Below are 15371 nucleotides of genomic sequence, written 5' to 3' on the forward strand. Positions count from 1 at the left end.
ATTACATGCGCACCGGCTCATGTAAGTTTGGAGCAAACTGCAAGTTTAATCATCCTGACCCTACAACTGTTGGAGGTTCTGAATCATCTCCAGGGTATAGTAATGGAGGATCTGATCCTTCTTCACGGTATAGTAATGGACGATCTAATACTTCTTCAGGGTATAGTAATGGAGGATCTATTTCATTACATGGTGTATCACAACAGTCTGTGTCAACATGGTCTTCTCCAAGAACAGTAAATGAAACATCTCCTTTTGTGCCAATGATGCTTTCGCCCCCAAGTCCTGATTGGAATGCATATCAGGTATATCCTAAGATTCAATATTAGTAGCCATCTAATAGTGGCTGTTTTATTATACAATAATTTATGCTAGATAGATGATTGACTTTGCCAATGCCCTGTCATGCAATGTTATTAACTTATTGTTATCAGGCTATATATTTATTTCATTTATCTGACTTTATATCATTCTACCGTTGGTTTGAAATACCTTTTATATGGTGAGATATTGTCACCTTGAGTGTTGCAGACATATCAATGCATTAGCAGTGAATGCATACTGGAAAGCTGAATGAGTATTAAGCTATTTGAGGTTCATGAGGCGGACCTTTAGTTGTAAACTTAGAAGTGAATATTCGATTTGTACCTATTACTCTTGACCTGTGAGTTATATAGTGCAATGCACTGAATGCAGTACAGCATGGTCCTTTTTGTTTTCTTTTTTCTCGCCTTCCTAGAGTTAACTATCATGCTGGCTGAACTGTCTGCATCACTCTGACTTGTTTTTGGTTTGTAAAGGCACCTACCTACCTATCTGAGAGGAGTATGCATCCACCTCCACCATATGTCATGAACAATCCAGTGATCGAAACAAATGTTTATATACACCCACAAAAAAGAATTCAAGTTGATGATTTTCCTGAAAGACCTGGTGAACCTGAATGCAGCTACTTCCTGAAAACTGGGGATTGCAAGTTCAAATCCAATTGTAAATTTCACCATCCAAAGAATCGGATAGCAACATTACCTCCATGCAACCTCAATGACAAAGGCCTGCCTCTTAGACCTGTAAGTTGTTGTTATCATCATTTTATGTTAGTTTATACCACTATTTTTCCGCTTGTGTAGAAACTTGAAAATGGTTCTTCTTTCTCAATATTTTTTAACCTATGGTGGGTAAATAAATGTAAGTGCTTTTAAAATTGAATTGACATGGTTGTGTAACCTAGTGATGATCCTGTATCTGGCTTCAAAGATCTAACACCAAGTGACGATGATGGATTAAAGGATTAGTACCTCTAATTTGATAGAGCCATATGCAGTTAGAAGCAATATTTACCTAGTTTCTTTCTATTATGTTTATCATGAAATGCAGGACAAGAATGCGTGCATGCATTACACACGATATGGACTCTGTAAGTTTGGACCGGCTTGTAAGTATGACCACCCCATAAACCCAGTGCCCCCAACTGGTGTTGAAGTTGATGGGATGGGTGGAAATGGAGGTGCTGTTCAGTAACCTCTGTAAGCATCTTTGTCAAGGGACCTTCTTTTTCCTTTGAGCAACTCTTCAATTAGAAGTTGTAGTTTTCTTTATGAACATGATACCCTTCTAAGTTTCTTCCTCTAGTTACAAGCTTTTACGGATTACCAATATATTTATACACATGGCAAACGGATGTTTTTATGTATTTACTAATTTTTTTTTTTTTTTGGACTTGGTATTTACAACTTAAGCATATGTAGTCTCTACTCTCTAGTCTACTTTTTTTTTTTCTTGTTTGTTTACTCGCTTGGTTTTTTGGTGGGTCTTCTTTCAAACTGGATGTGAATGCGGATTACTTTCTAGTTTCCATAAGGTGCCAGATTACAAATAAAATTGATAATTTTCCAAGAGCAACATTTTGGGCATTTGTGAATCCTAACATATACTTGGCTTTAAGACATAGGTGAGTTACTACTACACTTCATGATTTTATAGTAAAACATATATCTTTTAACTTTGAATTAAGTGTTTGTTTAGGTGTAATTATCTCGATAATATTTTTTTTATTTTTTAATGTGTTTGACAAATTTTTAGTAGTAAAAGTAAACGTATTAAAAAAATAAAAGAACATTTTTTTTTGAAAAGTTGTAATTTATATCTTTTTTTAAAAAAATTATTTAAAAAAAAGATGTTTTTATGTAATAAATAAATAAAAAAATACTTTTATATTGTTATATCTAAATATAATTGATAGATAAAAAGATTTTTTTGTATGAGATATTCAAATATAAAATTATTTTTATTTTTTTATAAGATCTTTTAAAAAAAGATATCTCGAAAAAAAGATTTTTTTTAAAAGTTCACTTAAACAAGTTCTAAATAACGGAACTCTTGTAATATATTAATATGGGGGCAAATCACATAACTAAGCCAATGGGAGCAGGAAATTACACAAATCAGCCAAACCGAAAACTGGTTCATAAATTCACCAATGTACATTTCTATATAGTTCGAAATAGCATGTTTTGAACTTGATTTGCATGTAATTCGAATCACCTTGATTCGAATTACATACACGCATACACCTACTAATACGAATCAGTCTGATTCGAATTACACTTTTGCACGAATCCCTAAGTAATTTGAATATGGCTGATTCAAATTACTCACATTCTGGCTCTAATAGTAATTCGAATTGGGGTGTTTCGAATTACACTGGATTCGGCTATAAAAGCCCGTGCACCAATGTTACCCCCTGACTTTCAAAATGCTCTAATTGCACCCTTTAGATTGAGCTCTGTGCGAAATCCTGGTCCTTCCACCCATTTCCGGCGTGACTCACCAGCCGGAGCGCTGAGCTGGCGGTTTGTGGTCCACGTAGGTAGCCTTAAACGACGTCGTTTTGCCTGGAGGTAGCCCTAAACATTGTTTTCAACATCAGGCCTTTCCACAGCCTAGAGTAAGTTCTAACTCATCCACTCCCACCTCATGTATCCTCTCACCCTCCCATGGCTTCACTCTACCATTCTCAAAGTCAAAATCCGATGGTCTTCCTCTCTCTGCAGCCTAGCCCCATTGCATGCCTTCATTCATATTCATGGAACCTTGGGGAGTGATCTGATGCATTGCTGGTTTCGCAAGGTTAAAGGTAGGCGATGGAGGAGCAGCCGAGGCTGTCGTTGTCTAAAAACTAACCCAGCGACCGGAGTCCACAGTGGAAGCATCAGATTCATCACACTCAGGAATGGTGGAAGTAGCCAATTGGTGGCGGCGGGAGGGGCTGGATGGGGCGGATACCGCAAAGAGAGGATGGCGGAACGAATTAAGAGAGGAGACATTGGAGCGGGATTCGAAATCCGCCTTCCTTTTAGAACCCCCGGAGGTTGGGGAAGAAAGAGGAGGGGTAACAGGGGCACTATTGGATATTCTAAGAGGAGGAAGGTTTGTGGGGATGGAGGTGATGTTATGAATAAATGGTAGGAGGAATGAAGAGGGGTTTTGAAGGTTGGGATCAATGCGAGAGGGGCTGGGGAATGATAAGGAAGTTGGGCTAGCATGGTAGGAAGGAACAAGGCTTGGGAACGCTGATGACTGTGGGCTTGGCTGTAGTGAAGAACAACCACTCATGTTTGCTGGAGTTCCTCCAATCTCACCTTGCGGCCTCTTGCATCCCTGTCATCAAAACACAGATCTCAATCAAGATTTCTAGGGTGAAACTAACGGAACATAATCAATCATCTAGAACTATTACAATGACACCTGATCTTAGATTAACACTACAAAATCTAGTTAGATCGCAAGCTTCCAAGGTCAAATCAACTTTTTAGCAAGATTAGAAAGCGGATCAACAAAGCAAGCAAGAAAGAGCAAGTAGATCTGAGAGGAAGAGAAGTAGAAGAAGAAACTTTGCGGTAGGTAGTACCGTCCTCTTCTTAACAAGCAATGGAAGTACCCTCTAGGCAAAATGGCGTCGATTAAGGCTGCCTACATGGACCACAAACCGCCAGCTCAGCGCTCCGGCTGCTGAGTCACGCCGAAAATGGGTGGAAGGACCAGGATTTCGCACGGAGCCCAATCTGAAGGATGCAATTAGATCATTTTAAAAGTCAGGGATAACATTGGTGTACGGGTTCAATCTAAGGGACCATTTTGGAGATTTACTCAAAGTAAGGAACCAAGTCAACTTAGATCCGAAAAGAAAAGAGTGTGTTAAAATTAAGGATAATTCTACAAGAAAGATATTTTTATATGAAGAGAATGAAAATAAGTGTATAAATTTATTTTAAAAAATTAATAAAAATAAAATAACAAAGTTTTTTAGATAAATATTTAATTATTTATAAGAGTGAATCTTGATCTTTTTAGCATTCATTTTTCTTCTTCACCATAATATGCACCTAAAATTAATATGACTATGTATATGTTGTACTAATTTTCGAAATACCCTAATTATACCCTCCAGATATGTTGAGACATTGTTCCACTTTTTATCTCCTATTTTTATTATCTTTTGATGAAAGAGTTTCTTCATGTAAAAAAAATTAGAAAACTATATCTAGTGTCTAATGTAAAATACAAGAAATAATAAATAAATAATAAATTAGCGCCTAACATAACAATGTATCAGACTATAAGTTCACATTTATTTATTTCTTTCCAGTGTTATAATTTACAAATACAATATCTTGTAAACTTTCAACAACCAAAAAAAAAAAAAAAAGAAAAGAAAAAAGAAAACTTGAAAAGAAAACAAGATAAATTGAAAAAAAAAAGGTTGAAATGCTAAAAAGCAGGATCACAACAATTGGGGATTTTTTCAAGAATCTGGTCCCCGTAAACCAACATCTAGGGTTTGTACAAGGATCCCCTTTCCTAATAGTCGTTCTCGGAATCCAATTCCCTTGTCACGCCTTCTTGGATTATTAACCGCAGCAAAACCACTTACTCTGCATTAAAATATCATTTCAGAAAATCAAACAAAATTAAAAGCTCATAATAAGAACCATAGGTGTTCTTTGAAGATTTTATTACCTTTTGCTTTTGGGGATGTTTTGTGTAAGCAACAGGCTTGTGAGGTGCATTATATTTCTTTTCTTGGGTGGCAAGTTTCTCTCTTGGGAGATTTTTTGCAATCTTCTTCTCATCTCTTGCTTTATTGAATATCACTGTGAAACCTTCTGCTGTTGCCGGATTGTTCACGTCCCACTCTCCGAATTTTGGCAATGGCCTACCTCTTTCTTGCTGAACAATTCAAGGATTCAAAAAATTTTAATGGAAACAAAAACCATAAATAATTAAGAGACAAGAAGGAAGTTTCTATTGAATTCTTAACTCATGGGCTTATAACCCACATTGACTATATATATATGTTTTATCGGTAAAAACTCACGTGTACTTGTTTATTATCACACACCGTATATATTAATTATCTGAATTTTAAAATAACTATCGATTTGGACAAATTTGTAGACTTGAAAACTAATGTATCTAAACAAAAAAAAGAAGCGAAGCAAGGATTGTGAATTGTACCGTGGCCATGGATGCTGAGAATCAGACGAAAAAGATGATAGATGTTGAAAGAGTTTAGAAGAGAAGAGAAAGCAAAGAACAATTGAATGGATTCTGGTGATACAGAATAATGGTTAAGTATATAAATGTTTAGGAGAGAGAGAGGGAAAGAAGCAAAGGAAGAATAACAAATCGCTTTGTTGGAACTTGAAAGAACAAGTAAGCCGTACGCGTAATTGTTCATAAGTTATAACCCATAAGGCAGAAAAAGAAAACAGTATATAGTGTTTGTTAGTGCGCGCCGTTGCTGCTTTTTCTAATTTTAGGTTCAGTTGTTCAGTTTAATTTCTGTTTCCAGGCAAGTATCCATGACAACCTTTCACACTATATTTTTGTTACTGTTTTTATTGTTTTTCCTTTTCCTTTTTTTTTTAAAGAAAGCAATAGGACCTCATTTTATAGTAATTTCAGTTTATTCTCAGTTTTATTTTATTTTATTTAAATGAAGACAAAATTACTATTTTAAAGATGGTGAATTCTACCATGTAGAAGAAAGATTCCTTCTATATGTGTAGAAATGTGTTGTCCTGTTTTGAGTAAAACAAGTGTCTAGAGAGAGAGTACAATTATAAGTATAGTGGGAGACAAAAGCTGATATGTGGACCCCACTGCAATGAATTAATTTTTTCAATAATTTAATAATGTAAAGTTGATTAGGTATTAATGATGAATGATAATGATGGGCTGTTTTTTTTTTTTTTTTCTGTAATGGATTTAAGTTTTTGGGCCAGGCAATTTTTTTCCTCTGGATTTGGGTCTTAATTGAATTATTTTTATGAAAAACCAAAATAATAAACATAATATCTTATGGATTTGGGAGTTATTTAAATTTTTTTTTGTTTGGGTCTTAATTAATTTTTTTTGTGTAGATGTAGGTGTTGATTGATTTTTTTTTTATGAAAAGTGGACACTTTTTTTTTGTCATAAAAGATGTATTTTTGTGTTCTTGAAAATATTAGTTTAGTGTTTTGCACATATTATTTTTATTCTAATACTATTAATAATCTTATTTTTAATAATGTTTTAGACTATAATCATTCATTAGTTGTGATTTTATTATTAGTTATATGGTTAATTTTGTAGTAGGTAAATTAATCATTAGTTATATGGTTAATTTTTGTAGTAAGATACATAATTTACGTTATAAAAAAATTATAATAGTGTACAAGAATAAAATGGTTTAGCATTTAGAATTTAATTTTGGTTCGTTTAGGGTTTATTTTGATGATAATATATTTGGTACGTGATAAAATTTTTGTATTGTAACAATTGTAAATCGATGATAGAATTTAGTGTTTAATTAGAATTCTTTTCATAAAACCTTCGTAAAAAATTTGAATATATTTAGTTAATATAGTTGTTAGAATTTCAAAATATAATTTATAATTTTTACTAAAAAATGAAATATGTATGTATTTTTCATGAGTATTTTACTAAATGGCATCATGTTATTTAACAAGTTATATTCATGCTTGACAATAAATAATTTATTGACGTAAAAACGATCACAAAAAGAATATGTTAGATGAATGTTAATTTAGAATGATTCATATATATATATATATATGTGTGTGTGTGTATGTGTGTGTATGACCGGAAAGATTAAAATGAGGGTAAATCACATAAACAAATTGAATGTGTTCTAAATTTATATGAATGTCTAAAATGCAAAACGGTTATATGAATTTATTACAAATTTTTGTCAAAATCATTAAATCTAAACCCAAGAATTTGATTTACTTTGAGTGTGGTTCGATTATTATAATTTCGATTTATCTCCATAAAATCTCCATAGAAGCTGCTCCTATTAAATTGAAGCTATTGACTTTGTTTTACCTAAATTAAATCGAATAGATTCGATTTACATGAGATAGTCTTCACTAAAATATTTTTTCATAGTAAATTGATTCCAATGAATTCCATTTACTAATACACCTACTAATTCGAATCACATGTAATTGAACATTCATGTAAATTTGAAACTCGTTCTGTTTATTTATGTAATTTATCCTTAAAATGAATGTTGTCACTTTTATACATTAAATTAGTTAATATAGAGATTAAGTAGAGTATTATCTATTATTGGATATGATATGATATCATTCTTTCATGATTCATTTAGGTGAATTTTATTGCAATTTTTTTTCTTTTTTTTTATATTTAATTCGTTCTAAAATTATGAAATGATAAGTACTGTTATAAAAATGAATCCTTTAAAAGATGAGCCTTATAAAAATTTTTTAAAAAATAATTATGTACTTTGTATTCATAATATTTAAATAAAGTCTAACATATTAAAATTGGATTAAAAGTCATTTAAATTCTTTTTGTTGTTTCATTATTTTTAAACTTATGAATAAAATGGTTTAGTTATTCAAATTTATTGTTACTTGATTTAGGGTTTAGTGTAAGATGCTTTAAGATTTAGGTTTTAGTGTAGAAAATTTTAGAATTTAGAATTTAGAAATATATTGTTTAGAATTTAGGGTTGGATGGTTTAGAGCTCAAGATTGGATTAGTTTAAGTTTTATGATTAAGAAATCAGGATTTGTTGTTTATTATTAGAGATTAAAATTAGATGGTTTAAGTTTTTCATTCTAAAATTGGATTGCTAAATATTTTAATATTTAATGATAAGGGGTTTAGTGTTTACGATTGACATTTTTGATAAAATTTAAAAAATAGATACAGTGTTGATGATTATATTTTTTATACTTAACAATGTTAATTTAGTTGTTAATTCATTTATGTGTAGGTTAATTTAATGATAACGTAAATTATGTGTAGGTTACTAGTTAATATGAAAAAAATATTTAAGTCATTGTTATTTAAATTTTTATTTGCTAGTAAATTATTTTTAAAATAAAGATACGGTGAATAATTGAATTTGTAAAAAATTATTGTTTTATTGGTTAGAATGGTTATTTGAATTTAAAGAAAAAAAATGGCCTGGCCCAAAAACTTAAATCCATTACAGAAAAAAAAACAAAAACAGCCCATCATTATCATTCATTATTAATACCTAATCAACTTTACATTATTAAATTATTAAAAAAATTAATTCATTGCAGTGGGGTCCACATATCAGCTTTTGTCTCCCACTATACTTATAATTGTACTCTCTCTCTAGACACTTGTTTTACTCAAAATATGACAACACATTTCTACACATATAGAAGGAATCTTTCTTCTACATGATAAAATTCACCTTTAAAGATTTGATATTCTATTAGAAATTGTGTATATGGAGAGTAGTGTTCTTAAGCTTGACGAAACACATCAAGCCAAGACAATAAAACAACACCAAACCACCTTACAAAAACAAACAAGCAAACGGCCCTAACCAACCGAGCAAAAAACCAAATGTCCATCCGGATACTCTATCCCGAAGATAAAAAAAGGCTAAAAATCAAAACAAACATCAAAAGACTTCGGATCATAAACACCAAAAAGACTATTATCTATGTCCTCAACTGTTGAGCTTCTCTCCTGCAAAACTAAGATAAAATTCGCTTACTAAAACTTCGTCACTCTCTTCCTTCTTCTGTCCCTTGTGGTTAAACTGGTATCCTCCGTAGTATTTCTCCCATCCCGATTCTTCCTAATGTAATCCACAACAATCTCATCATCGCTGCAAGTCAGATTAGGTTGCATGGGATTCTATTCTCCAAGTTCTGGTAGTTTTACTTTCAAATTCGTCATCTTCACTTTCACAAGATACCTCTTCCTCTATCTCTATCTCACTTCTCTCTTTCCTAGTTTCTTCTCCCATGTCCAGTTTCACTATTCTTCCTCCTTTTGTGTCTTTGTCTTTTCTTGTTAAGTTATTTTTGATTGGTTGTTATTGATATATAAATTTGTTCGGATAGAAACATATTAATATTATTATTATTCAAAGACAATGAATATCCTTTTCATCTCTCGATCGCCTCCGGATTGTACTGTCCTAGGTGCGGACATTGTGACAACTTAACGACTCCACTGGGATACTCTTTGTGGGTTAAGCCTTATATTAATCTCTTATTTTTTGTTGTTTGATTTCATTTGTTTTTTTTTTCTTTTTGAATATCTTCTATGTTAATCCGTGTGTATATTACTTGTACATAAATTGTTTTATTATTTTCACCGCATTTACTCACAGGCTTTAGCTCAACTCCTATAATATAAAGAGATAAATAATGATGTTTTGTGAAATCTTCGATTTTTGTATAAGCACATAAAAATCTATCGTTTAAATTTAACACTCCTTTCACATTGTATATACAATCCTAGAACCTTTCTATAGAATTTAATCGTTGTACCTCATAGAATGATTTTTTTTACTATGTTCATCAATACTAATTTTTATTTCACTTTCATTGCTTATGCATTGTCCAATTTTGTAAATATACCATCAAATGTTTAACATGGATAAGGATAATGCCCCTTAGTCAATTATTATAGTTATTGAAGAAAAAAAGAATTATAGCATAATCTTTAGAACTTCCAAGATTAGATTTGAATACTTTTGGAAATGTCCCTTGGTTAATTTTGAATACTATTTGGTTGTACCAATGTGATTGTTTTTCAATAAGAGAAATGATGATATGCAATTTGGACCTAGTATTATTACATTTATTCACATTTTTATTCATTTACATTAACATCTGCATATCATTTATTACATTTGAAAATACAAAATAAACAGAAAAAGGTGTCGTTACAACATCCTTACCGAATTGGTTTGCAATCAAAGATTACAGATGAACTAGGACATACTTAAGAAGAAATTAAAGAAGAAATGAATAAGATGAAAGAACATAAATAGTAAAAATTTTGGAAATTTTGCAATAGATAAGCACAAATAGAATCCCTGTAGTAATAGGTGGAGAACAAACAAATGTGTCACAGTACCCATCTAATCTTACATATCAAGGAATTATTATCATTTTTCTAACTACCCAGTATTATCCGAAAATGACAATGTGTTAATTCATTTGCTCTACTCAAGATTTAGGGACAATATTTCGTAAATGGGCATGATGTTAATATTTCATTGTTTAAATAAAATACATTTGAAATTTATTTTCCTTTCTAAATTTATTATTACCTTCAAACTTTCTCACTGTTTATTCAGATATTTTATTTTTATCCTCATTTCTTTTTCTCATCCTTTATCACTAGCCTAATCTTGCATTTTTCATTATTTTTAATTTTTCTCCATCCATATACAAATTTTCTTGTACAAATTATATTTACTAGCAACCAAACCATCTTGTTAACAAAATTGACAAAGATTGTCAAGATAAATTGGAGTTATTTTTAAAATTGAAGTGGTTGACAGAACAAGAGGTCGATTGAGATGATCAATTAAGAAATAAAGAGAAAAAAAGGAAGTTAAGATATCAAAGCAAAATAAAATTAAAAGTTCTCTAATCTAGAAAATCAAAAGGCTACAAAGACAAGTATAGAACAACCGAAAAAAAATGAAAGAAGAGCAAATAAAAAAAAAGAAACATAATCATCAAGGAAGTGCTTACACAATGTACCTATTTTTTGTAAGGACTTCTCTTATGCCCAATGTCACACAAACACTGAGGATAACCATTATATATAGCAAAATGGCCAAGCATATTAGATCTCATTTTGCTTCCTGTTATATTCATCCGATCCCAGAAGATCATTTTTCGGTGGCTGGAATCTACTATTCGTTGGACTGAAATTCATGAGAGGCCTAAACGTTATCTTTTCAATCGTTACCCATGTTCGTCATTGGATCCTCACCGTTAGATGGTCCAAGGGCTGCTGGTTGATGCTTCCTTCCCTAAAGCCAGTGGTGCATCTTTAACCCTCTAACCGTGGCGTTCTTCACTTAATATACCATTCACCGTGCACCATGAAGATGACAACTTTTGCTTCTCTTTCTTCTTCTTCTTCTCTCCCACTTTTCTCTGGCACTTGATTGTGTATATATATGTGTGTCTCGACCCTAACTAGGGTTTCATCCCCTAGTGGGTGCTTAAATAGAAAAAAATAAAAAATAAAAAAAAGAAATGGAAAAAAAGAAAAAAAAAATGATAGACAATAATTCAAAGAATATGACATTTTAAATGAAGTTCTAAATCGCAATTTCAGTCAACATTTTCAAGGTTTGGTTGGAAATGATCCGAATTAGAAGTAGGCTTTTAGTGTTGCCATTCTCAAAAAGTCTATCGGATGGAATACTCATTTTCTCTTTTACCTTTGTCTCTATGATCATTTTGTATCAGTTATCTCATTAATACCCTATTTTCTTACTTCAATATGCTTTTTTTATTTTGATACTAAAATGTACAAATGTCACAAAAAATTCTGCACTTTTCAAAGGAAATACAACGGAGATAACATGTTCCTTTCTCAAAATAAAATTCAAGAGAAAAAGAAAAGAAATGCTCTAAGTTCATTCTTCGTTAATGTGATAAGGATGTGTATATAAAAAAAAAAAAAAGAAACAACAATAACTAACAATAATTATGCATCAATATCTTTCATGCAAAACTCACTTGAACATATTGAGTTATGTTTTTAAAACTCATCATCGTACCGTCATCCATAAGTAGTTTATTTTATTAATGGATAACCTATTTTCTCAGGCACCCGTCCTATTGACACTAAGGCCCGTTTGGAAAATTCTATAAGTAGCTTTTTTTAACTTTTGACTTATGAAAAGTGGTAGTATTAATGTCTGGTGAAATTTTCAAAATTAAATTGCAACTTTCTAAGAAGCTATTTTGGAGCTTATAGAGAAGTTAAAAAAAATGACTTCTCTCATAATACTTATACTTTTCATTACATTTTTATAAAATAAGCACTTTTAGAGTTAAAAATCCAAATACAAAATAACTTATTTATAAATTACTTTTAATAGAGTCATTTATTGTTTAAGTTATTTTATCAAAAGGAGCTTAATTAAGTTGGTTATCCAAACTGGACCTAACTCGATAGTATTTAGCCTGTCTTTTCATTTCTATGGGGGCAATTTGATGCGGACTTTAACGATCCACAATTCGAAAAATGTACTGAATTGTATCAAATAATACTATGGTAATGGATTATCGTTTCTACGAATATTAGTGGATTAAGCAACAATGATTAGTGAATTATTCTAATTGGACAATTCAAATTTTGAGTGAGATTTATTTAACATTGTAAACTAGAATTTAAATGACTTGACGATTAAGTAAATAAAACCAATCAAAATGACAAAAATCTAAATAACAGAAAACTAAATCAACTGAAAGTAGTAAATGAAACCAATCAAAATGACAAAAATCTAAATAACAGAAAACTAAATCAACTGGAAGTAGTAAAGAGCAAGAAAGTAATCAATGTAAATGTGCATCCATTAAAGACAATTATAAAGCAAGATAAAGAGAGTAATGATAGTGAGAGCATTGGGGTTCAGAGATGTTAAATTTTCAAGAGCAATAAATCTTATCTCCTCCTCAATCATGTAACTATTGATCTCTGGCAAATGATAAGTAATTGAATCTAATTTCTTAGTAATTCAATTTCTCTTAATTTAATCAATTGCCAATTTCATGTTCAACTGCTCATGAGAAGAGATAAAGTACATTCTCTGATTTAGCACTACACAATTCTTGAGATCTAAAAATGGTTGATTCAATGTCACTTATCAAATCCAATTTCATGATCATAAGAATTGAGAAAGTGTGTGTTCAAGCTTGATTCCTCTGATTCATTCTTCTAAATGATCATGAAACCCACTTCAGAGTCAAACTATTTTCCAATAGATTTGAATCCTTGAGATGAAGAACAACATTCTCCCTAAAGAAACAATTAATACAAGAATTAAAGTAGAGAATCAATCACATTAATCTCTTAAAATTCAACAGAGCTATTCTCCCAATGGAAGAGAGCTAGTGACTCATGATTCCAAAGAGAGTTACAGAAATGAGTATGAAGTAAAGTGTGTCAAAATTTTTCAGTCAAGAAAAGAGAGAAGATCCTAATTAAAAGAAAAACCTAATTTAAAAAATCACTCTTTGCCGCTTCTCCTCTGTACGCCGCCGGCCGCCGTCAATAATTCTTCTTCGCTACTTCTCGCCGGAGCTCATCGGTGGTTCGTCGGACCTCTGCCTCTTCGAGTCTTCACTTTAATTCGCGACTTTGTCTCTCTGCCTCGACCTCCCATTCTTGCCGCCGGAGTATCTCTCTTTTTTGGTTCTCTTCTTCTTTCGTCGGTGGCTCACCGGAACTCATCAATTGAGGTAAGTCTACTCTTTACCTTTGGTTCTGAGTTATGAGTTTTCTCCTGAGTTTGTTACCTGGGTTTTTTCTATTTTGTAGATTTGTTCAGTTTTTTTTCTTCATTAGTATACTTTGGACTTCTTCATTTCAATGGATTGAAAATGTGCATATTTTAAAATCTCTCAGTATTAAACTCTTCATTTCAATGGATCCTGCTGTAAGTTTCTACTTTACTGTGGTTCACTTTTTGATTGGTTAGGACTTAATTTATTTGTATGAATTGAATGGAAAATTGTTGTTCTAATTATCTGTTCTTCTTCATTGTGGTTCACTTTCTAATGTATGAATATAATCTATGGTATCTGAACTGTATTGTCAATGTCGTGGATCATACCCCTAGTACATTCAATATGTTGAGCTTTGATTGGTTTACCAAAAGAAATAATATGGATTTTTGTTCATCTCCTTTAATTTTTCTTTTGGTGTATGTGATGAGTGTTGCCACCAAAAGTTTAGAAAAGTAATTATTATTTACAATGGAAGAGATTTTATTATTTACAAATGTTACTCATATTATTTAGAAAAAAAATAATTTTTAGACTAAAAAATTTAATTTAAAAAAAAAGGTAAAAATTTGGGTTTTGTAGGTAAAAAAATTAATTTTTCTATAAAAATTGGTTTTTGGGTGTAAAAATCAAAATTTTGGTATAAAAACCAGTTTTTTGATGTAAAAATTGGGTTTTTATGTAAAAACTGATTTTTTTAATTTAAAACCGGTTTTTCTATATAAAAATCGATTTTAAATTTTATTAACCGGTTAATAACCGATTTTATCATGTAAAACTAATTTGATTAATTAACCAAGATTATATTTTCGGTTAACCAAAAAACTGGTTTGGTTTTTGGATTAAGCAAACCATGAACACCCCTACTTAAATGTCCTATATCGGTAGGGCTGGCAATGGGTAAGGTAGCTAGGGTAGGGTTTGGACCCTACCCTAACCCTAACCGCGGGTTGAAAATTTCATTAAAATTCTACCCTACCCTACTCGTAGGTTGAGAATCTCTCAACCCTAACCCTACCCGCACCCTAAAGTTCTAAACCCTACCCGCAAAAATATAAATTTTTTTCAAAACAAATATAAAATTCAATCATTCCAAATTTCATACATATTAATAAATGCTCTAAATTACTAAATTAACTAACTAGTTTAGTAGTTGATCACTTATTGCAAGTCATTATACGAGAGAGATTGTGGTTCAACTCTTACCTCCTCACTATATACCTAATTTTTATAAAATGTATGTTATATATGGAGTGCGGGTAGAATAGGATAGAGTACGGCCGTACTCTACCCTACCCGCAGATATACCCAAATCGATCTTTACCCTACTCGCAGCGGATTGGATAACCTACCCTAATCGAATGGATTAGGTATCTGCAGATAGAAATATGTATTGTGAGTCCTATATATCAGTTAGCTATGTTTGAGAAATATGAAAGGAGTCTTTAAATATGAGAACGAGTCCTAAATCAATTGGGTTAAGTTAGAAAAGCTTGAAAAGAGCGCTTATATTTAAGAGCA

At 31.5% G+C, this 15371-nt stretch overlaps 2 protein-coding genes and 1 pseudogene across 4 annotated transcripts in view; 1 reads left to right on the forward strand and 2 right to left on the reverse strand.

Moving 5' to 3' along the window:
* The window catches only part of LOC107631030 (zinc finger CCCH domain-containing protein 43), a 4022-nt gene extending 2167 nt beyond the window's left edge, over positions 1-1855 (forward strand). For 2 of the 3 annotated variants that reach the window (XM_016334345.2, XM_021122040.1), the window contains 3 exons: positions 1-305; positions 801-1070; positions 1378-1855. In XM_016334345.2, coding sequence (XP_016189831.1) covers positions 1-305; positions 801-1070; positions 1378-1521 — 719 coding nt within the window. In that variant the 3' untranslated portion in view covers positions 1522-1855. The remainder of the gene's footprint in view (positions 306-800; positions 1071-1377) is intronic. The other variant, XM_016334353.2, reaches the window with a different exon arrangement.
* Positions 2436-4116, reverse strand: LOC107607441 (annotated as a pseudogene).
* On the reverse strand, positions 4680-5871 carry LOC107618278 (RPM1-interacting protein 4-like). The gene is made up of 3 exons (XM_016320296.2): positions 5518-5871; positions 5020-5229; positions 4680-4934 (listed from the first exon to the last, which is right to left on the reverse strand). The coding sequence occupies exons 1-3, from the start codon at positions 5524-5526 to the stop codon at positions 4911-4913; spliced, it is 243 nt and encodes an 80-aa protein (XP_016175782.1). The 5' UTR covers positions 5527-5871; the 3' UTR covers positions 4680-4910.

Source organism: Arachis ipaensis, chromosome B01 (genome assembly GCF_000816755.2).
Source record: "Arachis ipaensis cultivar K30076 chromosome B01, Araip1.1, whole genome shotgun sequence".
Taxonomy (NCBI): domain Eukaryota; kingdom Viridiplantae; phylum Streptophyta; class Magnoliopsida; order Fabales; family Fabaceae; genus Arachis; species Arachis ipaensis.